The sequence below is a fragment of the Rhinatrema bivittatum genome, chromosome 3 (assembly GCF_901001135.1).
Source record: "Rhinatrema bivittatum chromosome 3, aRhiBiv1.1, whole genome shotgun sequence".
In the NCBI taxonomy this organism is placed as follows: Eukaryota; Metazoa; Chordata; class Amphibia; order Gymnophiona; family Rhinatrematidae; genus Rhinatrema; species Rhinatrema bivittatum.
Window position 1 is genome coordinate 63,039,015 of NC_042617.1, and position 24,555 is coordinate 63,063,569.

Consider the following 24,555-nt stretch of genomic DNA (forward strand, 5'->3'; position numbering starts at 1 on the left):
TACATATAACAGGGGTAAGAACTTAACATTTGGAAAGGAAAGTAATAGTTACATCTAACAGGGGATTCGAGAGGAACGGGGTAGAGAGAAAAACGGTCAGAGGGACCTAGAGAGAGAGAGGAGAATTTAGGATAGATTAAGTGGAACTATATTACATTACATTAACATTATGATGCATTACAATTGCAGTATATTGTATTACATTATCCATAGGTATATTTTACATTATATTACAATATTTTACAATCTGAGTTACAAGGCTAAGTAGTCCGGGGTAATGATAAATTAAGTGAATGCCTGTTTGAACAACCAGGTTTTTAACTTTTTTTTGAAGGTTGTTGTGCAATGCTCTAGGCATAGGTCAGGTGGCATCGAGTTCCATAGGGATGGTCCTGCTATGGAAAAGGCTCTTTCTCGGGTGGAGGCGAGCTGAGTGAGTTTGTGTGAAGGGGTTGACATGGTACCTAGGTAGGCGGATCTGGTTGGTCTGTTGGGGGTGTGATATTGGAGTGCACCATTAAGCCAATGCATCTCTTTATTGTGTAGGGTTTTGTGGATAATTGTTAGGCATTTGTGAAGGATTCTGGCTGAGATTGGTAGCCAGTGGAGATCTCTGAGAATTGGGGTTATGTGGTCCGATCTGCGAGAGTTGGTGAGGATTCTAGCTGCTGCATTTTGCAGCATCTGCAGCGGTTTGATTGTGGATGAGGGCAAACCCAGGAGTAAGGCATTGAGTTGTAGATCTATCTAAGCAGCGGAAGCGGGTTTTTTAAGTAAGCCAAAGATTCTCTCAATGACTTCTCTGGTCCTCCGATGGGCCCTGTTGTATCGCACCTCTCCTGCGCTCTGAGGGGTAGCCACAGGGATTATGAGCCAGGTTTTGAGGGGATAGCCTCTGTCACCTGCAAGAGAAAGTACAGCAAATCTGTTATCTAGGGTTTTTGGTTAGATTGTATATTAGGAGATTAGGCTGCATGGGAGCTGTCCTCCAAGACAAGCAGGCCACATGGAGATGTGGGACACCCACAGAGGAGGCTGGTTGTGATAGGAATGGATTGTTTATTTCCTAGTAAACAGCCCCCCATTATGTTTCCTTACTGGAAGCGGTCATGAATTCCTGACTTGAGAGGATGTAAGCATTGTGGATGGATTCAGGAAACTTGGGGATGATGTCTAGAATGAGTCCCTTAGTATCACAGACCTCCTGCATATTGAGGGAGTGGAATCCGTTGCAGTAGTCTGCCTCATCTGTCCCTGGTGCCTTTATAGGGATGTGTGTGCAATCAACTGCCCCTAGGATGGAGGGAAAGTGTGTCACCTTATAGTAATCCTGTATGATTTGTTCTTGTCACCGTCTTCTCTGAGGGAAAGATATATACTGGTGTGTTCTCCTTAGCAAGGTGGCAAGTACCTGGTCAATGCACATGGAGGTGGCATTCTGGCATATACCAGCCATGACCCCCGGAGGAGTTTGTAAGGTACTGGTAGCAAAAAATGCTAGGGCAGTGGAAATCTTGAGATGTGTTGGCAAGGCATGGCCCACTCTAGGTGGTGGAATCTAGGTCTTCTTGTAACTGCTGGCTTATGTACTGTATGGTTTCCTTATTAAACATGAACTTATGCATGACTTCCTCCTCTGCCAGATCTAGAAACTGAGTCCTTGTCCTGTAGACTCTGTGTGTGGGATACCTCCTCTTTCTCTCTCTTGCGCCTTAAAGCCATGAGTACCCTTACAATGATTATAGTCATTTGGCAATGAAAGTGTGTCTTCCTGTCTTAAGCCCCTCAAAATATGTGACTGCTGCTCCCCCCTCTAATCTGTCCCCAATGGGTCACAGTCTGCATTGGAAATCAGACACCCCCTCCCTCCTGTCATTTCCTGCTTCCACTTGGTGAGAGAAGGTGGCCTGTCAAACAACAAAAGATTAATCGAAAGTCTCTCGGGCGCCATGCACATAAACCACTAGTAGCAAGTTCACGTGTGTAAGTGCACACATATCAGCGCGCAGGTCTGATTTAAAACATCATGCATGTAAGTAGAGCCACACTCGGACCATGTCCCTAATACATCCCCTTTGTACGCGCAATACGTTGTGCAAGTACTTGTATATACACACCTACTTTTCTGCTCTTAAAATATGTGCTCTTCACATGCTACCCACATATATGTGGCTGTTTTTGCACAAGTAATGCTTTTAAAATTTACCTGTAAGAACTTAAGCAATTGCTTAAGGAGAATAGCTTGGATTGCTTGAAGATGTACATGACAAATTGGCAGATTCTCCAAGCAATGTAGGCAATTTATTTGATGACAAAGCACAGGAAGCCATAGAAATGTTAAAGGAGCAAAATACAGCACTTCTATCTCATGCCACCTTGCAAATAGAACAATCTTTGCACACAAGATTTTCTCAGCAATCATTTAGAAGATATTTTCAGTACCACCGAAGTAGAAGATGCAAGCCATATCAAAATTATAGACCGCATACGATTCCTATGCAACTAAAGGAACATCATTTCCATCAGCAGCCACAAAAGCAGCCCAGCAATTTATCTCTGAAGCTATAGATAAGACTCACAAGGTACAATCCCAACCACCCCTTAAAATGCATATTCCAGGTTTTTGATTCTCAAACAAGAAAAGACCATCAAAGGAATCTGAACCTTTCCTTGGGAGAGGAGTTCAATCCTAGAACAACAATACTACAGACAAATAGGTGCTTACAATTACAAAGAATACTGTTGAAATTTTCAGTCTCCACCATCAGAGAATTTGCCATACTTTTAACATGAATCAACAACTCAGCTCAAAAAAGATCTAAAAAAATTTTTAGACTCAGGAGTGGTAGAAAAATTTCCCCACGCACAAAAAGGGAAGGGTTTCTATTCAAGATATTTCCTAATTCCAAAGAAAACTGGAGATTTTCAACTAATATTAGACTTAAGGGATTTAAACACGTTCCTCAAAAGGGAAGAGTTCAAGATGAATTCCTTTGGAACAATACTTTTACTGTTGGAAAATGGAGACTGGTTAACAAGATTGGATCTAAAAGAGGTTTGTGCACCTTAATAAACAAGGCCCACACGAAATACCTGAGGTTCAACATAGAAAATCAACATTCCAATACAAAGGTCTCCCCTTTGGGCTAGCAGCTGCACCGAGGGAATTCGTGAAATATTTAGCAAGTAAACACTTATTTAAGGATGAACAATGTCTTTGATGACTGGCTAATATCAAGCACGAATTTACAAAATTAATTGAAGAATACTTTATTTGCAATTTAGGGTCCTTTAAGATATGGAATTCATAATAAACTTAGAAAAGGCCAATGTAACACCCTCTAATTGGTTGCAGTTCATAGGAATTCTTCTGGTCACCAAAAAATTAAAAGCTTTCCTTCTAGATCAAAGAAGAGTCAAATCAACCTACTTAATGAACAGTTTATGCAAATGAAAATGGGTAAATGTGAGATCAATTATGAGTATACTAGGTCACATGGCATCTACAGTGCATGCTGTGGCTTTAGCTTTCCTAAATAAGAGATTAATGATAGCTCAAACAACATTGAAATCAACATCATCAACCTCTCAACCAAAATAAATAGATACCCAGCATTTCATCTCATCACCACAGTGGTGGACAAAAAAGCAAAACCTTCTTTGCAGTTGAACTTTACATTCTTCTCAAATATAAAGTTTTAATGACAGTTACCTCCCAACAGGGTTGGTGAGCACATCTTGAGGCAGTATGTTCACTAGGAGAGTGGTCTCCTCAGGAAACCAATCTCCATATCAACCTTTTAGAATTGAGCTATATCAAGGGCACTTCAAGTATTCAAACCATGATTTAGCTACTCAGTATTTCAAGTCCAGACAGTCAACCAAGTAGCAATGTTTTATGTAAAGTAGGGAGGACTGGATCACTGTACCTATGCAAGGAAGCAGTCAGTACAAAGAAATATCCCAGTAACAGCAGTTTATATACCTGGAAAGGACAGTGTCTTGGTGGCACCTTGAGGCACCATATTCATGAATAGTCCCTCCACATCAAAATAATTCTTGTATCTATTTCATCAATGGAGGAGTCAACCCATAGACTTTTTTTACAGCACCATTCAATCACAAGCTAGCTCATCTATTGTTAAAAAAAACAAACCATCAAGGGATGCTTTTTCTTTTCCTTGGAAGGTAACTGATGGTCATATTTCCTCCCAAACCACAAATTTCCAAAATAAGCAAACTGAGAAAGGAGGATGGAACCATTATCTTAATAACTCACTATTGGCCCCAACAGCTATGAATTCCATGGTTGGACAAGCTGGCAACCCCATCAATAATACTTCCAGCCTATCAGACCTATTAACTCATTTTGAATATTTAGTTTTACACCCTAACCGTCAATCTCTGGCGCTCACAGCATGGATATTGAAAGAATAATATAGGAAATATGCCTTCATCCAGGGGCTGAAGAATAGAAAGGAAACCTGCTACAAGGAAATCTTATGACTTCAAATGGAAAAGATTCTCCCTGTGATGCTATTTCTCTAAGGAGAATCCAGTCACATGTTCAGCCAGCAATTTTGGACTATGTTCTCTATCTCACTGACTGAGGTTTAAAATCAAATTCAGTTAGGATGCATCTTAAGTTCATTAGCAGCTTCACCAGCAGAAAGATGGCTTTCCAATTTCATAAAGCCTTCTAAAAACAAGATTCATCAAGGGCTCTACAACTTGTGTTATCCAGTAAAGACACCTCCAGCACACAATGGGATCTGAACATAGTTCTTCCACAGCTAATTTATTTATTTATTTGTTGAGTTTTATATACCGTCATTCGGTAGAGCCATCATAACGGTTTACAAAATATACATTTTCTTAACAGTTGTGAAAAAATATAACAAGGTGGATATTAAACAGAAGTTAAACATTTCAAGTCCATAAAGTATTAATAAGTGGGTTGAGGAGGGTATGTAGGTTCTGGGTGGAGAGAAGTTATGGAGCCACCATTCGAACCAGACTTAGCAGGGGTGAGATTTGTCACATGGAAATTGCTGTTTCTTGTAGCAATCACCTCAGCATGCAGAGTCCGTGAACTTCAGGTACTAGTACATTACCTACCATATATTCAAATCTTCAAAAACAGAGTAATGTTCTGACAAAGTTAGTATTCCAATTTTACTTAAATCAATCCAGAATACTGCCATTTATTTTTCTGAAGCTACATGCTTCCTCAGCATACCTTAGACTGTAGAAGAGCTGTGCTATTCTATTTGGATAGAAAAAGTCCTATAGGAAATAATTCCAATTATTTTTCTTACGATATGGACAAAAAAGGCATGCGTATAACGAAACACTCTTTCTGGATGGATCTCTTTGCTTTGCTTGTTGCTATTCTATTGCAGGTCTTCAGCTTTAGGAAACAGTAAAAGCTCACCAAGTTAAAAGTGCTGGCAAATAGGCACACCTCAACTCTGCCTCAATACATGAGATATATATATATATATATATATATATATATATATATATATATATATATATATATAAAGCAGCCATGTGATCTACTGTACATACTTTCACCAAGCATTATTTTCTGGAGCAAGATTCTAGGACAGACAATAAATTTGGACAGGCTGTCCTGAAAAATCTTTTTACATAATAGCTTCAGCTTTCCGCTGCATTGGAAAATCAAATTAATCATCTGCAGTCCTTTGCTTCAGAGTCCCCATTTGTGTGGCTGTATTGTGCTGCTTGCCCATGGAAAAAGCGAGGAGTTTACCTGTCACAGTTGCTCTCCATGGATAGCAGAACAAATAGCCTCCCCCCTCTCCTCCCAGTTGACGTTAGCTAGGTATTAGACTAAGGAGTGGTGTGCAGTAATAGCAGCATAGTAACTTTCGCTCATGCTCTGAAAGTTTTTGTTCTCTTTCTAACCTAATCGAGAGCGGGCACCAGTTCGATGCTATCAGGTGGCATCATATGTTTGTGTAGCTATTTGTTCTGCTGTTCACAGAGAGCACTTGTTACAGATTAACAACCTCAATATCAAGTCAAGTCTTATAATATTGGAGCTATGGTATTTTCAATAGCCCACCTAAGATTGGTCTCCATGGAGGAGATAGTAACATAGTACTGACAGAAGAAAAGGACCAAGTGGTCCATCTATTCTGCCCAGTAAGCTGCTTCTAGTAGTATTTGCCGTTCCGTGCAGGTTACCCCCATGTTTCTCTTTAGGGTAGTAATTGCCACTCTGTGCAGTTATCCCTAAGCCTTATGATAAGGGTAGTAATATTTACAATCAAAACCACTCAACTGTCAAACCCATAAAAAATTAATGCTAGCAACATTTTTACTGGGTATAGAGGCTTCTTGAAAATTCAAACAATACTACTTGATGTGCTTTGCTTTTGAACTTAGCCATAGAAGCAGTCCTGTGCTTTTTCCCTTATGTCTACGTATCAGTACTCCAGAATGTAAAAGTCAGGGCCCGTGTTGGTTGTTATCTGAATCCAATTTCCCTCCTACCTCTGCCATCATAGTGGAGAGCGATGTTGCATTAAAAGCTTCAAGGTTTATTGATTAAGGATAGCAATCTCCATGCCTTCTGTTAAGGGATAGTAACTGTTGCACCCTTTTCTTCATTTCCATCCTTTAGCCTTTAGGGATCCACAGTATTTATCCCATGCCCTTTTGAATTCTTTGACTGTTTTTGTCTTCATCACTTCTTCCAGAAGGGCATTCCAGATATCCACCACCCTATCTGTGAAGAAATATTTCCTGATATTGGTTGAGTCATCCCCTTGGAGTTCAATTTCATGTCCCCTAGATATACTGTTTTGTTTCCAACTGAAAAGGTTTGAAGTTTGTGCATCATTAAAACTTTTCAGGTATCCAAAGGTCTGTATCATATCTCCCCTGCACCTCCTCTCTTCCAGGGTATACAATTTTTAGAGCCTTCAGCCTCTTCTCATAAGTCCTCCAATAGAGACCCCACACCATTTTGGTCACCCTTCTCTGGACCACTTCTATTCATCTCATCTAAAAATGGCAACAGTTTTCTCATAGTTAAATGATACTAAAATGGATCCTGCTGATCCCGCATATTATCATCCAGTCTCAATGCTGCAACTGCTGGCCAACGTTATTGAAAAAGTAGTAGCTGCACAGCTGCAAATTTACCTCACTGACCACAATCTTTTAGATAGTGCCCAATTTGGGTTCCGTCCATGCCACAGCACTGAATCATTGTTGCTCTCAAGCTTTGATACCATACACCAAGGTTTTGATATCTGTGTTAAATATCTCCTAGTCCTATTGGACCTATCATCAGCATTTTGACACTTTAAACCATATGATTCTACTTGATCGTCTGAGGGCAATAGGAATAAGTGCAACAGTTCTCTCTTGGTTTTCCACATTCTTCACAACCCGGTCTTACAGAATGAAAATCGGGGATGCTTTTTCTGATTCAGATCCCCTTCTTACAGGAGTTCCTCAAAGATCTTCACTTTTCCCTATTCTCTTTAATATTTATATTACTCCCTTCTGCTCAAGCCTCTCCAGTCTGGATGTCTCATTCAAATTTTATGCAGATGGTATCCAGGTTTTTTTCAAAATTTTGTCTTCTGTGGATTTAGCCTTGAAGAAGCTAACTGACTGTTTAGCAAAGATCAAGGACTGGCTATAAGTCAATAAAATAGTCCTGAATGTCAAAAAAATGGAAATAGTTTTTATCCCATACTGAGGTCCCTTTCAAGGGGACCCACCTACCTATAAAGAATCAGGCTCGTAACTTGGGGGTTCAAATAGATTCCTCTTTATATCTGAGCGCACATTTCAGATCCTTAATTTAGGCATTCTGTTACAAATTGCGTCTATTGCGGACTTTAAGGCCCTTCCTTTACCAGGCAGACTTTCCCTTAATTACACAATCTCTAATTCTGTCGGCACTCGACTATTGCAATGTCCTATTCCTGGGCCTCTCTAATGCATACTTTAACACATCACAACTATTACAGAACTAAACTGCCTAACTAATCTATGTGTTAACACTGGAGGACCATATCACACCTACTCTTGCAGCTTTGCACTGGCTGCCAGTTTCAGGGCAGATCAAATTCAAGGCCTTAAATTTGGTATTTAATGCACAGGCAAATTTGGTCCCACCCTGTATTAGGTCATCCATTCAGACATACCAGCTAAAGCAGTTACGCCTTTCATCCTCCCAACATCTGTTTGAGATCCCTCCATTAAGAGAAATAAGACTTACTGAATCAGGAAATTGGATGTTTAAAATAGCAGGCTCTACACTGTGGAACAACCTGCCTGAGAATATTGGGGCAGAGAAGGGTCTGCTCCGCTTTAGGAAAGCTCTCAAAACCTGTTTTTTTTTCGCAATGGTATTTCTTTCTTAAGGCCCTCTCTTAGTCATTATGCTAGTTGGGCAACCGTAATTGTTAGGATGCTTTTGTCAATTCCTGGTAATTTTTACTTTTATTTGTTTGTGAAGCAGTTTATAAGTTTTGGTGATTTATGATTATATATGTATAATTGTAATCCAAGATTTACAGATTGGTGGAATATAAATTGCTTAAATAAAATATCCTGTGTCTATCCTTTTTGAAATAGTCTCCAGAACTGAACACAATACTCCAGGTGAGACTTCACTAAGGGCCTGTACAAAGGCATTATTACCTCCTTTTTTTTTTTTTTACACTGATTCTTCTTCTCTCTATATAGCACAGCATTCTTTTGGCTTTAGCTATCACCTTGTCACATTGCTTCGCTATCTTTAGATTGCCAGACACTATTACTCCATGGTCCCTTGGAGAAAGCAGAGTTGCTTACCTATAGCAAATATTCTCCAAGGATACCAGGATGTCAGTCCTCATGATACCCACTCGCCTCGCCTTGGAGCTGCTTCTCCAAGTGTAATACATATTAAAAAAAAAAAAAGTAGACTGAAGGGACACCATTTAGATGTGTAGTAGTATGCCAGCTTGCACATGCCCATTAAGGACAGTCAAAGTTCCAGGCTGGGTTTCATCTGTTGATATCACCCACTTGTGAAAACAGAAAACCTGCTTTCTGACTTTGATAAGGAGTAGTCTCCGGATCTCTTATCAGATCCCACTTCTCCATAGGCTACGAACAGATTCCCCCTGATTCTGTCCTTCTCCTTTAATTAGCAGAGGCCAATTCTTTTAAGTTGGAGATGGAAGTTGAGTGCAGAGCACTTTCTTTTGGCTTTAATAAATAATTTTATTCCCTTAAAGAGTTTGGGCAGTTGCCTATTCACCAGTTTATCCCAAAGTGTGAAACCCCACTCACTGTGCTTTCTGTTAGAAAGAAGGCAAAAGAACATAAGAAATTGCCATGCTGGGTCAGACCAAGGGTCCATCAAGCCCAGCATACTGTTTCCAACAGAGGCCAAACCAGGCCACAAGAACCTGGCAAGTACCCAAACACCAAGAGGATCCCATGTTACTGATGCAATTCATAGCAGTGGCTATTCCCTAATTTCCTAGCGTGTAGCCAGTTGGACTCAGGACCAATGGGTATAGTGTACTCCTGATAGCAGATGGGAGACGGAGTCAGATTTCAAAGCTGACGTCAGCCTACATATACCCGTGCAGAAAGCTCAGCTCTTCAGTTTTTCTCCATCTCTTAAGTAGATAGGGACACTACACACACTAGAATAGTGTTAGAAATTTTAAACCAAAGAAGAAAGAAAACTTACCTCTACAAGATGAGCCCTGCTCTCTTGTGGTGATACCTAAGGGTCCCTCCCCCAGTCGAGAATTCCTGAGGTGATTTCCGAGATCCCTCAGAGGCAAGCCTCGGTCCGGCAGTCTGCTCCCAGCGTGGACTTAGCCCCCAGGTTTACTGAGAGGCAGCGGGTGCAGAATTGAGCACAGCGATGAAGGTAATTCCTTCTCCCCCCCCCACAGCTGGAGACCGCACGGCACGAGACCGGGAAACGCTGAGACCAGGTAATGTAGAAACCTCTCTTAAAGTCTCCGGTCTCCGAGGCTTGATTAGCCACACAGATCGTCCCTTCCGGCGTCTGTTACATCGGGTTGAGCAGTCCCGTCTGGGCTAGACCCCGATCCGGTGCGAGGGTCCACACACGTGGAGACCCTCCGGGGGGGGGGGTAGCCACCTTGTCCATGTGGTCGCCGGCGCCATTTCACCCCCTTGACCGCCGTATTGCCCGCTTAACTGAGCCGTGTGCATAGCTGACTTTTGCGCACAGCGGCGCGCACATCTGTGACGTGCATAACTGTGCCGGGCGCATAGCAGCCCGCATAAACGGCCCGAGCGCACAAATATTGCCGTGTGCACAGCGGTGCGCACATCTCAGCCAGGCACACAAGCAGTGGCCTGCGTGCACATCTTTAGGCATTCCGCACGCACATCTTCGGCGCATCCAGCACGCTCAACCAAGCCTCCCAGCACACATTCCTGTGTGCACAGATGAGTTTTGAAGCTCACCACGAGCACAAACCATGGCACCGCCTGCCAAGAAGGCCAAGGGACAAGCCCTCTACCCAGCCTGCCACCTGAGAGCTGTGCAACCAGAAGTGGCCTCCTCTCTATGCCAGCAGTGCGAAGAGGCTCAGGGGGAACCAAAGCAAGGTCTCTAAAGCCAGTAGAGGGATCCAGATCCACTAATGATAGTACCCTGGACCTCTGTATCTCCAACTTGACTCCTACACAGGAAGGCACCTCCGGGGCCTCCACTATAACACCCCCTGGAATTAACATGGACCCAGGGACTTTTTCCTGGGTGGAATTCTTCAAAGGGCTACAAACCTTTGTCCAAGCGCACTCAGTACCGACTGTGACCCAGTCACCACCAGAAACGCAAGACTTTCCAAGCACCTCTTGGTCCCATCGAGACTTGCCCTTCCTAAGCAAGAGCCTCACTACCGGGGATACAGTCACCTTGGAGGATGAGGCTGACTCCCTGGAGGAAGGAGAAATCCCCCAGGGATGAAACCATACCGAACCATGCTGCGATTCTTCTCCAAAGACGAGTTACCAGCTCTCATGTCCCAGACCCTGAAGACACTGGACATTCCAGGCACGGACACCACAGTGGAACCAAAGATAAAAACCCCATCTTGGTCTCCCTCCCCAGGCCTAATGCTATTTTCCAATGTTGAAAGCGGTACAGCAACTGATTGACCTGGAATGGAATGCCCCAGAGGCCAGCTTCAAAGGAGGACGGGCCCTAGAAGCCCTATATCCCTTGGAACCCGCAGCTAAGGAACGCCTACGGTTCCCAAAGGTGGACGCCATGGTCTGTGCAACCTCCAAGTGCATGACCATTCCCATCAAGGGAGGAGCGGCACTGAAGGATGCCCAGGACAGACGACTGGAATCCATTCTTAAACAGTCCTTTGATGTAGCAGCAATGACTCTTCAGTTCGTTTCCTGTTGTGCCGTAGTGGCACGTTCTTGCTTGCTCCTCTCTAGAGACCCAACCATGCCTGTTGAGACAATGGAACTTGCGGTAACATTCCTCATGGATGCGACCTCAGACCCGGTGCACACCTCTGCCAGGAACATCGCCTTGGCAGTGGCAGCCAGAAGACATCTATGGCTCTGAAACTGGTCAGCCGATGCGACATCCAAAGCGAACCTCACGAGGATGCCCTTTAAAGGATCTCTCTCGTTCGGAAGCGAATTGGAGAAGCTAGCCAACAAATGGGGTGAATCTTCAGTACCTCGCCTACCGGAGGACAGGAACAAAAGAAACCAGTTCTCCTCCTCCCGAAGAACCAAGGGCAGAGGAGATCAGCGTTTTAGAGCGTACAAGAACACACACTACCAAGCACCTCGTCCCGCAGGCAGGGCTCAGTCCTTTCAGAATAGACACAACAAGAGGGGAGCAGGCTCAAGTACAGGCCCCGGCCGCACCCCACAATGAGAATCAACAGACCCATCCACAGAAAGAAGTCATAGGGGGCAGACTTTACCCCCTTCTACCAAAGATGGGTCGAGATAACGTCGGACAAGGGGGTCCTAACCATCATTCGAGAGGGATACTATCTGGATTTCCACAGCATCCCCCCAGACAAATTTGTGAGATCACCATGCCACGCCTTCTCCAAGAGGATGGCAGTGGAAACCACACTGACAAAACTACTCAGCCTAAAGGCAATAACGCCGGTGCCCACGCACCAACAAAATACTGGTCACTGTTCCATCTATTTTATCATTCCCAAGAAGGAAGGAATGTTCCGGCCCATCCTGGACCTCAAAGTCTGTCAATCGTTACCTGAAGGTACCACACTTCCGCATAAGGGCAGTACAGCTGGGAGCATTCCTGTCCTCACTGGATCTATCCGAAGCCTATCTCCACCGCCCCTCGGACCTTCCACAAAATCATGGTGGTAGTGACAGCAAAGAAGGAATCCTTGTACATCTTTACCTGGACGATTGGCTAATCAGGGCAAAATCTCCAGAGGAAAGTCACCAGGTGACCACCAGCATCAAGAATCTGCTGCAGAATCTCGGGTGGGTCGTCAACACAGCCAAGAGTTGCCTGCAGCCCTCCCAATTGCTAGAGTACCTGGGAGACCGGTTCGACACCAAGCAAGACAAGGTTGTTCTTCCCCCTCCAAGGAAAAGGAAACTGATGGGTCAGCTGCGAAAACTGTTGAACTATGCTCATCCCAAGGTATGGGACTACCTCCAAGTCCTTGGTCTCATGACATCAACTCTGGAAGTCGTTCCATGGGCAAGGGCCCACATGCGCCCACTACAATGTTTCCTACTGTCACGATGGAAACCGAAGTCCCAGAATTACTCCATTCATCTCCAGCTACCAGCAGAGGTTCGGACCCAGCTCCAATGGTGGCTACAGGAAGACCATCTGAGCAAGGGAATAAAACTATCCCCAGCGGACTGGATCTTGCTCACCACGGATGCGAGCCTGCGAGGGTGGGGAGCCCACAGTCAGGAACTGACTGCCCAGGGACAATGGGACAAGGAAGAGGCGGGATGGAACATAAACAGACTGGAAGCCCAAACAGTCAGGCTAGCCTGTTTACGATTCGTCCACAGACTCCGGGGCAAGTCTGTCAGTCATGTCGGACGTAGTTTTTGGGTACTTGCCAGCTTCTTATAGAAACATAGAAATGACGGCAGAAGAAGACCAAATGGCCCATCCAGTCTGCCCAGCAAGTTTTGCACTTTTTTTTCTCATACTTATCTGTTACTCTTGGTTCTTAGTAACCTTTTGGTTCTATTTCCCTTCCACCCCCACCATTAATGTAGAGAGCAGGGTTGGAACTGCATTTAAGTGAAATATCTAGCTTAATTAGTTAGGGGTAGTAACCGCCGCAATAAGCAAGCTACACCCATGCTTATTTGTTTACCCAGATTATGTAATTCAGGCCTTGTTGGTTGTTGTCTGTATATAGATCCACTTTTCTTCATTCCACCTGCCATTGAAGCAGAGAGCTATGCTGAATATGCGTGAAGTATCAGACTGGATTGGCCACTGTTGGAAACAGCATGCTGGGCTTGATGGACCCTTGGTCTGACCCAGTATGGCATGGTCTTATGTTCTTATGTTAACAGTTGCCTACATCAATCGCCAGGGAGGAACCAGAAGCCAACAGATGTCCCTGGAGATAGACCTCCTCATGGCGTGGGCAGAAACAAACCTGCAAGGATCTAGGCAGAGAGAGCCTAGACCCAGGAGAATGGACGCTGTCAACCACAGCCTTCCAGTTGATAGTAAACTGCTGGGGAACCCCAGCGATGGATCTACTGGCAACCCGGTCCAACACCCAAGTTCCCAAGTTCTTCAGCCGCAGACAAGAGCCGCAATCCCAGGGAATGAACACCCTCGTCCAGACCAGGCCACAGGAAGACCTGCTGTACGCTTTTCCCCCCCTTGGCCACTACTGAGCAGGATCATCCGCAAAATAGAACACCTCGGGGGTCTAGTACTTCTAGTGGCCCCAGACTGGACAAGAAGGCCATGGTATGCAGACATGCAAAGACTTTTTGCGGGCAACCCTCTGTACCTACCTCCACACAGGGACCTTCTCCGGCAAGGAACGATCCTCCACGAAGATCTGACTCGATTCTCTCTTGTGGTCTGGCCCTTGAGAGGACTCGTCTGAAGAAAAGCGGATACTCTAAAGCAGTGATTGACACCTTGCTTCAAGCACGCAAGTTCTCCACATCACTAGCTTACATACGAATATGGAGAGTATTCAAAGCATGGTGTGAGGACCGCGAGATCCTTCCACGGACAGTCAAAATTCCCATCATCCTGGAATTTCTACAGGACGACTTGAAGAAGGGGTTGTCTCTCAACTCCCTCAAGGTTCAAGTGGCCGCGCTGGCCTGCTTCAGAGCCAAAGTGGACGGCATCAGTCTATCAATCCATCCAGATGTTTCCCGCTTCCTGAGAGGGGTCAAACAAATCCGACCACCGTTAAAGTGGCCGGTGCCCTTATGGAATCTCAATCTAGTACTAGACTTCCTAGCGGGAACTTCCTTCAGACCAACACTCGGCCTCTCACTACGGCTCTTGACCTTGAAGACTGCATTCCTAGTGGCAATATGTTTAGCCTGTCGCATCTCTGAGCTTCAGGCGCTATCCTGTCAAGAACCATTTCTCAGGTTCACACCGGGAGCCATACAGCTACGCACTGTACCCTCCTTCCTACCGAAAGTGGTTTCTCAATTTCATCTAAACTAAACCATCCCGCTGCCATCTCCAGACGAACATAAAGACTCGGAGGACTCACACTTTCTTCGCCATTTTAACGTCAGCAGACTCCTAGTCCGATACCTGGAAAGATTGGAATCTGTGCGAAAGCGGACCACCTATTCGTCCTTCACAGGGGGAAGTGGCCTCGCGGGCAACTATAGCCCGCTGGATCAAAGAAGTAATCAAGGTGGCCTTCGTAGAGGCAGGGAAGCCCCCACCTCTTCAAGTCAAGGCCCATTCAACAAGGGCCCAGGCAGTGTCCTGGGCGGAAACCAAGATGCTGTCACCTGCCGAGATCTGTTGGGTGGCGACATGGTCCTCCATACACACCTTCTCCAGGTTCTACCGCCTGGATGTCCAGGCCCATGAGTACACATCCTTTGCAAGGGCAGTACTAAGTGGGCCACGGGCAGCCTCCCACCCTGCTCGGGAGTAGTTTCTGTACATCCTAATGGTGCTGAGTCCACTGGCTACATGCTAGGAAATGGAGAAATTACTTACCTGATAATTTTGTTTTCCTTAGTGTAGACAGATGGACTCGGCACCCTGCCCATGGCTGCCCCAAAAACAGGGACCCTCGGGTGACAAACCCCGAGAACAAGAAAAACACGGGTAAGCCAGGTATTAACCCTAGTTCTAGGCACCCATAGTTGCCGGGTGTCTGCGTTATTCGGTTGAGTGCACTGGTGGTCTCCAGTTGGAAATCAGTTGAACCAGTCCTAGTTAATCAAGTTATTCAAGTTAACCCAAGTTAATCAAGTCATTAAAGCACACATATATCCACAATTGCTTTTCGAGGAGAATACTGAAGAGCTGAGCTTCCTGCATTGGGTATATGTAGGCTGACGTCAGCTTTGAAATCTGACTCCATCTCCTGTCTGCTACCCATTGGTCCTGAGTCCATCTGTCTACAGTAACAGCGGCCAACCCACAAGAACTTGGCAAGTACCCAAAAACTAAGTCTATTTCATGTTACCGTTGCTAGTAATAGTAGTGACTATTTTCTAAGTCAACTTAATTAATAGCAGGTAATGGACTTCTCCTCCAAGAACTTATCCAATCCTTTTTTAAACACAGCTATACTAACTGAACTCACCACATCCTCTGGCAACAAATTCCAGAGTTTAATTGTGCGTTGAGTGAAGAAGAACTTTCTCTGATTAGCTTTAAATGTGCCACATGCTAACTTCATGGAGTGCCCCCTAGTCTTTCTATTATCTGAAAGAGTAAATAACCGATGCACATCTACCCGTTTTAGACCTCTAATGATTTTAAACACCACTATCATATCCCCCCTCAGCCGTCTCTTCTCCAAGCTGAAAAGTCCTAACCTCTTTAGTCTTTCCTTATAGGGAAGCTGTTCCATTCCCCTTATCATTTTGGTCACCCTTCTCTGTACCTTCGACATCGCAATTATATCTTTTTGAGACGCGGCGACCAGAATTGAATTCAAGGTAGGGTCTCACCATGGAGCGATAGAGGCATTATGACATTTCCTAGCGTGTAGCCAGATGGACTCAGAACGAATGGGTATAGTATGCTCGTGCTAGCAGTTGGAGACGGATCTGACGTCAGCACGGGTATATATACCCCCACAGGAAGCGTAGCAACTCAGTAATTTCTGTCTCCAAAGCAGTTTGGAGAGCCTGCACGCTCGCTGAGCGTGTTTTCTAATACTACTTTTTATTTTTCTACTTTCTTTATTCTACTTCCTAAACTTTCTCCAGGAACATCAAGCCCGCACTCCTGCGGTGATACCCTAAGGTCCCTCCCCCAGTTGAGTTTCCCGGGGTGATTTCCGTGATCCCTCGGAGGTCTAGGCCTCGGTCCAGTGGCCGAATCGCGGCAGGGATCTAGCCCCTGAGTGCGAAAGGCTCGGGTCGGGCTGAGAGGCGCCTCGGTCCCGGCGTGGACTTAGCCCCGAGCGAGACGAGTTCGGCAGCTTAGAGGCAGTGGGTGAAAATCCTCAAGCGCGGCGGTGAAGGTACTTACCCTCTCCCCCTGCAGCCGGAGACCGCCCGGGTTACAGCCGGGAAGCGCCGAGGATCAGGTAAGGCGTACATCTCTTACTTTTTGGTCTCCGAGGGACCAGGATCGGCGGCGTGGCCTGTAGGCGGCACGCCGTGGAGGGCGCCATTTTGTTGGCCTTGTTCAGGTATTGAGCGCCCATGATAGGCGCCTGTCTAAGCGCATATTGTATATCATTGTGCGTATATTGCTGACCGCATATTAATGTGCGCATATTGGATATCATTGAGGGTATATTGCTGCCGCATATTATTGAGTGCCTGTTGTATTAAGCGTATATTGCTGCCGCATATTATTGAGCCCCTGTTGTATTTAGCGTATATTGCTGCCGCATATTGTTAAGCGCCTGTTGTATTAAGCACATATTTCCTAGCGTGTAGCCAGATGGACTCAGAATGAATGGGTATAGTATGCTCGTACTAGCAGTTGGAGACGGATCTGACGTCAGCACGGGTGTATATACCCCCACAGGAAGCGTAGCAACTCAGTAATTTCCGTCTCCAAAGCAGTTTGGAGAGCCTGCACGCTCGCTGAGCGTGTTTCCAATCTACTTTCTATTTCTACTTTCTTCTTACTAAAATTCTACAGCAACATCGAGCCCCGCACTCCTGCGGTGATACCCTTGGGGTCCCTCCCCCAGTTGAGTTTCCCGGGGTGATTTTCGTGATCCCCCGGAGGGTTAAGACCTCGGTCCGGTGGCCGAATCGCGGCAGGGACGTAGCCCCCGGGCGAAAAGGGCTCGGGCGTGGCGAAAGAGGCGCCTCGGTCCCGGCGTGGACGAGGCAGCGGGTGCATTTCCTCAAGCGCGGCGGTGAAGGTACTTGCCCTCTCCCCCCGCAGCCGGAGACCGCCCGGGTTCCAGCCGGGAAGCGCCGAGGATCAGGTAAGGCGTACATCTCTTACTTTTTGGTCTCCGAGGAACGAGGATCAGCAGCGTTGCCTGCATGTGGCACACCGTGTAGGTCGCCATTTTGTCTGCCTTGTTCAGGTATTGAGCGCCCATGATAGGCGCCTGTCTCTGCTTCAGCACATATGGGATATCATTGAGTGCATATTGCATACTACTAAGCACATATTGTATTTCATTGTGCGTATATTGCTGATCGCAGACTGAGCGCGTATTGGATAGCATTGAGCATCCATTGCTGACCGCATACTAATGAGCGCGTATTGGATAGCATTGAGCATCCATTGCTGACCTGCATACTAATGAGCGCATATTGGATAGCATTGAGAGTATATTGCGGCCGCATATTACTAAGTGCCTGTTGTATTAAGCGTATATTGCTGCCGCATATTATTGAGCGCCTGTTGTATTAAGCGTATATTGCTGCCGCATATTATTGAGCGCCTGTTGTATTAAGCGTATATTGCTGCCGTATATTATTAAGCTCCTGTTGTATTAAGCGTATATTGCTGCCGCATAATATTGAGCACCTGTTGTATTAAGCGTATATTGCTGCCGCATATTATTGAGCGTCTGTTGTATTCAGCGCATATTGCTGCCGCATACTATTGAGCGCCTGTTCTCTATTAGGTTTTTGAAACAATGAGCTACGAACATCAGAAGATGTAACACAATATGTTTACTAATTTCACAACCTATCTTACATGATTTATATTTATTTATTCCTCTCTCTCTTATTCCTAGCTACTATAGCTACCAAGTTTAATCCCCCTGTTATATTGTAACTTTGCTATTTTCAGCCTTCTTGTTTTTTGGTTACTTTCGTTTAATCCTTGTTCCATGTAAACCGGCCTGATATGAATTTCATTCATGAAGTCCGGTATAGAAATATTTTAAAATAAAATAAAATAAATAAGCGCCATTCTGCTGCCGCATACTATTAGCGCCTGTTCTATTAAGCACAGATTGCTGCCGCATATTGCATTTTCAAGCCGCGATGGAACAGAATGCCTCAGCGTCTTTAGCGGCAGCGCCTCCTGATTCCGGCATTAAAGCCCTCGGCCTCTGCTCAGCATGCCAGCTGAGAGCCACGCACAGTGAAGAGCCAGACTCCCTTTGTGCCCAATGCGAGGAGGCCGTGGGAGCCACGGGCCAGGACCAGTCTCAACCGAGGTTAGCTGACAGTTCCCCAGGGGCTACCCCGGAGCTAGCGGGCAGTCTCGACCAACCTGGAATCCCGGGAGACCTGGTACCCCGGCGATTAGAGACCGCTTCCATTTCCTGGGTGGTTCTCTTTAAGGGAATTCATGCCTTTGTACAGATGCAATCAGCTTCCCGTCCAGGCCCTGCTGCTGCTGCTGCTGCTGTGGCTCCTGCTGCGGTGGCAGCTCCTGTGGATCCTGTCCGTGGACCTTCGCACCCTTATCATGGGCAGGACCTCCCGCCTCCAGACAATCCGGTTCAGACTGACCCTGATGTTTCACCGGACGAGTCCGAACCCCCGGACAAGGGGGTACTTCCCTCAGGGATTGAGCCATATCGAACCATGAGGCGGTTCTTCCCTAAAGAGGATCTCTCCGACCTGGTATCTCAGTGCCTGGCGGAGTTGGCTTTTACAGGTCCCAGCGCTACGGTACCCTCTACGCAGAACCCTCTGCTGGAAGTCCTTCGTCCTACAACCCGCCTTTTTCCTTTCTTGCAAGCAGCACAGCAACTGATAGATTTAGAATGGGCTGCACCAGCAGCCTCATTCAAAGGGGGTCGGGCCCTGACGGGCATGTTCCCCCTGGCACCGGCTATCCAGGAGCTGCTGGCGTGCCCTCAGGTGGACGCCTTGATTAGCGCTGTGATCAAGCGCACTACCATTCCAGTTGAGGGGGGGGGGGGCGGCCCTCAAGGAGCCTCATGACCGGCGACTGGACGCCATTCTGAAACAGACCTTTGAGGTGGCAGCTCTATCTTTGCGGATTGCAACCTGCTGCACAGTGGTGATGCGCTCCTGCTTGTCGCATGTCAGGAACAATGCTCCAGCAGCAGACATGGAGTCAGCTCTCTCGTTCCTCACGGATGCTGCATCAGACCTAGTCCGGACAACAGCCAAGGGGATTTCATCCTCCGTAGCCGCCAGGAGGCAGCTCTGGATCCGGAATTGGTCAGCCGATGCTCCTTCGAAGACACGCCTCACCCGAATGCCCTTTAGGGGCTCTTTCCTGTTTGGCAGCGACCTTGATAGACTGGCCAGCACATGGGGCGCCTCTCCAGTACCTCAACTGCCGGAAGATCAGTTCAGAAGGAACCAGCGCGCCTTTCCAAGGCCCTCCAGGGGTAGAAGCTCCCAGCGCTTCATTCCCTATAGGAGTCGCTACCAGGCGCCTCGTCCTCAGGCCAGGAATCAGTCCTTTCGGACCAAGCAGCGCAAGAGGGGAGCCGGCCCGGGTTCAGGTCCCGGCCGCGCCTCACAATGAGAATCAGCCGATCTATCCGGGGGACGGAGCCATAGGGGGCAGGTTAACCCTCTTCTACCCCAGATGGGTCGAGATTACGTCGGACCAGTGGGTCCTCACCATCATCCGAGAGGGCTATTATCTGGACTTTCATCATCTCCCTCCGGACAAGTTTGTGGAATCTTCGTGTCCCATACACAAGAGGGCAGCGTTGGAAGCTACCCTGGCGAGGCTCCTGTCCTTGAAAGCCATTATCCCAGTACCTGCCTGGGAGATGAATTCTGGACACTATTCCATTTATTTCATGGTACCCAAGAGAGAGGGCACTTTCCGCCCCGTATTGGACCTCAAGTCAGTCAATCGATACTTAAGGGTCCCGAGGTTTCGCAAGGAAACTCTGCGCTCAGTCAAGACCGCAGTACAGCCAGGAGAATTCCTCACGGCCTTAGACTTGTCAGAAGCCTACCTGCATATCCCGATCCATCCGGATCATCAGCGCTACCTATGCTTCAAGGTTCTGGGACGCCACTTCCAATTCCGGGCTCTACCCTTCGGGTTAGCCACGGCATCGCGGACCTTCACCAAGGTGGTCGTAGTGGTAGCAGTGGCACTCAGACGGGAAGGAATCCTTGTCCATCCCTACCTAGACGATTGGCTGATCAGGGCGAAATCACGAGAGGAGAGCCATCGGGCAACCGACAGAGTGATCGCTCTTCTGGAAAGCCTGGGATGGGTAGTCAACCTCAACAAGAGTTGCCTACAGCCTTCCCAATCACTGGAATACCTGGGAGTACAGTTCGACACCCAGGCAGAGTCAGTCTCACTACCAAGCAAAGGTTAAAACTTCAGACGCGTCTCCGGTACTTGATGGGAGCCAGTCGGCCCATAGCTTGGGATTATCTGCAGGTTCTCAGCCTGATGGCCTCCACCCTGGAAGTGGTACCTTGGGCAAGGGCCCATATGAGACCTCTACAGCGCTCCCTGCTCTCTCGCTGGAGCCCCCGCTTTCGGAACTATTTCGCGCACCTACCTCTGCCAGCCAGGGTACGGACCCAGTTACAGTGGTGGTTGCAGACCAACCACACGAGCAGGGGGTCAAAGATGTCCTCTCCCACGTGGACTCTGCTGACCACAGATGCCAGCCTGAGCGGCTGGGGAGTACACTGCGGAGAACTCACCGCACAAGGGCGGTGGAACAGAGAAGAGTCAGGGTGGAACATCAACCGTCTAGAGGCCTGGGCAGTCCGATTGGCATGCCTACGATTTGCTCACAGACTGAGGAACAGAGCAGTCAGAGTGATGTCTGACAAAGCCACCACGGTGGCATACATCAACCGTCAGGGCGGAACCAGAAGCCGACAGGTATCTCTAGAGAGAGCCCCGCTGATGGCTTTGGCAGAGGCGAATCTGCAGGACATCTCCGCCGTCCACATTGCCGGGAAGGACAACACCACGGCAGACTTCCTCAGCTGAGAGAGCCTAAATCCGGGAGAGTGGCAGCTGTCACCCACAGCCTTCCAGATGATTGTGGATCACTGGGGGATTCTGGACATGGACTTACTAGCGGACAAGTCCAATGCTCAAGTACCCAGATACTTCAGCCGCAAGCGAGATCCGTTCTCACACGGAATCGATGCCCTGGTTCAGCCATGGCCTCCAGGGACTCTGCTATACGCTTTTCCTCCGTGGCCTCTGCTGGGCGCCATCATCCACAAGATTCAGAAACACCGGGGCCTAGTTCTTCTAGTGGCACCAGACTGGCCGAGAAGACTATTGGCAGGGGAGCCCCTTCCCCTGCCTCCTCTCCGGGACCTTCTACGTCAAGGTCCCGAGGATCCGGCTCAATTCTCTCTTACGATCTGGCCATTGAAAGGGCTAGACTAAAGAGAAGAGGTTACTCGGAGCCCGTGATAGATACACTCCTCCGAGCTCGCAAGTTTTCTACATCCCTCACCTACGTAAGGATCTGGAGAGTATTTGAAGCATAGTGCGACACTCATGGCACCAACCCACATGCGACCACAATTCCGATTGTTTTAGATTTCCTGCAGGATGGGCTTCAGAAGGGTCTCTCCCTCAGCTCCATCAAGGTTCAGGTGGCTGCGCTGTCTAGCTACGGTCCCAGGAGGGACGGCAAGACCATTGCCAAGCACTGAGATGTTTCCCGCTTCCTGAAAGGAATCAAGCATATTCATCCGCCACTGCAGTGGCCAGTGCCCCTATGGAACCTCAACCTTGTTTTGGATTTCCTCGCGGGATCCACCTTCAGACCCCTTCGGGGCTTGTCTCTCCGTTCTCTAACTTTGAAGATGGTGTTCTTACTGGCGGTGTGTTCAGCACGCCGCATCTCAGAGTTACAAGTGCTGTCCTGCCGTGATCCCTTTCTCGGAATCACTCCGGAGGCTATCCATCTTCGCACGGTTCCTTCCTTTCTACCTAAAGTGGTCTCACAATTTCACCTTAACCAAACCATATCCTTGCCTACCACGGCGGGTTTGAAGAAATCTGAAGAAGGGCGTTTGCTGCGCCATCTCGACATAGGCAGATTGCTGCCCAGATATCTGGAAATGACACAAGAAGTCCGAAAGACGGACCATCTGTTCGTCCTGCACAGCGGGAAAAGACAAGGAGAAGCAGCCTCTCGGCCCACCATCGCCCGCTGGATCAAAGAAGTTAAGGCGGCCTATGTAGAGGCAGGAAAACCACCGCCTCTACAGGTCAAGGCTCATTCTACCAGAGCGCAAGCAGCATCTTGGGCAGAATCTAGGATGCTGTCGCCCGCAGAAATATGTAAGGCGGCGACATGGTCCTCCCTCCATACCTTCTCCAGATTTTATCGTCTGGACGTCCAGGCCAGGGAGGACACAGCATTTGCGAGGGCAGTCCTACGCGGTCCTCAGGCAGCCTCCCACCCAGTTCGGGAGTAGCTTTTGTACATCCCACTTGTTCTGAGTCCATCTGCTACACGCTAGGAAATGTTGAGATTACTTACCTGATAATCTCCTTTTCCTTAGTGTATGCAGATGGACTCACCATTGTACATAATTTTCTGTACTTAGGGCCAGGCACACAAGAACACTTAGACTCAGTAAACGGTATAAAGTAAAATGTACACCATCCCGCCCGGCTGCCAGTATACATGGGTTTCACCATTTCAAGGTAAGGCATGTCATTTCTTACACGAGAGCGTCCACTCTACCAGGTGTCGACGCCTCCCGGTTGGGAACGCTGGCGGTCTCCAGCTACTATCAATCGGTCAGGGGAATCCTGCTTCACTAATTCATTGATCGGTCAGTACACATATATCCATAACAGCTTTTGCAAGGAAGATTACTGAGTTGCTTCACTTCCTTTGGGGGAATATGTACCCGTGCTGACGTCAGATCCGTCTCCAACTGCTAGCACGAGCACACTATACCCACTTGTTCTGAGTCCATCTGCATACACTAAGGAAAAGGAGATTATCAGGTAAGTAATCTCAACAATACTTTTCTTATAAAGAATCCTTGATCCGAGTGCCAAACCCCTCTGTGATTTTTGTAATATATTAGCATTTTCTCAGGCAAACTAAAAATGTTTGTTTAGTGTTTCCAGGCTATCAGAATATTCATTTTCATTATGGTTTTCAGTATTTTTTGTGAATTTGCAATGAGTTATATTATATTTCATTTTATTTATAGCAACAAACCAAATCCCAATCAGATATCCAGTAATAATGGAAAACCAGGTGCAGTGAATGGATCTACAGGAACACCTTACCAAGCACAGAACTCGTTAGTAGGTCGGGCTTGTGAAAGCTGCTACAGTGAGTAATAACCTTATTTATTTTTTGGATATAGATGTCAATAGAAATTACATGGTAGAGGATAATTACTTTCAAATACTATTTAGGTCTGTTTAATCTAACATAGTTTATTTTATTTGCTGCTGTTGCAAGAAGTCTGATCCCAGTAAACTGAGATACTTTTCAAATGTTTTGAAAAAATTGTGTAATTTTTAAAAAGCAACTTAGATCAGCAGTAGCTCCTAGTAGGCATTCTTCACTAAAATGCTTTTTATGAATGGAGAAGAATAATTGAGAATGGCAGAGCAAAATTCTTATTAAAACACAAAACTAAAAATAGTAATGTATATTGTGCATCTGATAAATTTAGCTAACTTCTTAAAACATTTTTAGCAACTCGGTCTCCCCAGTGGTATTCATGGGGTCCACCAAACATGCAGTGTAGACTGTGTGCATCTTGTTGGATTTATTGGAAGAAATATGGTGGCTTGAAAATGCCAACACAGACAGAGGAAGAGAAGCTTTCACCAAACCAAAATGCAGAGGTATTTAATTACATTCCTTTAAATTCAGTATATTGAATACTACTATATTTGAACATTATATTTGTAATATGTATAAAATGTAGCATAACTCGTATAGCACATAATGTTTT

At 46.7% G+C, this 24,555-nt stretch overlaps 1 protein-coding gene across 2 annotated transcripts in view; it reads left to right on the plus strand.

The window, feature by feature from the left end:
- Window positions 1–24,555, plus strand: part of MTA3 (metastasis associated 1 family member 3) — a 525,799-nt gene that overhangs the window by 272,550 nt on the left and 228,694 nt on the right. For both annotated transcript variants that reach the window (XM_029593316.1, XM_029593317.1), the window contains exons 12-13: window positions 23,797–23,921; window positions 24,294–24,445. In XM_029593316.1, coding sequence (XP_029449176.1) covers window positions 23,797–23,921; window positions 24,294–24,445 — 277 coding nt within the window. The remainder of the gene's footprint in view (window positions 1–23,796; window positions 23,922–24,293; window positions 24,446–24,555) is intronic.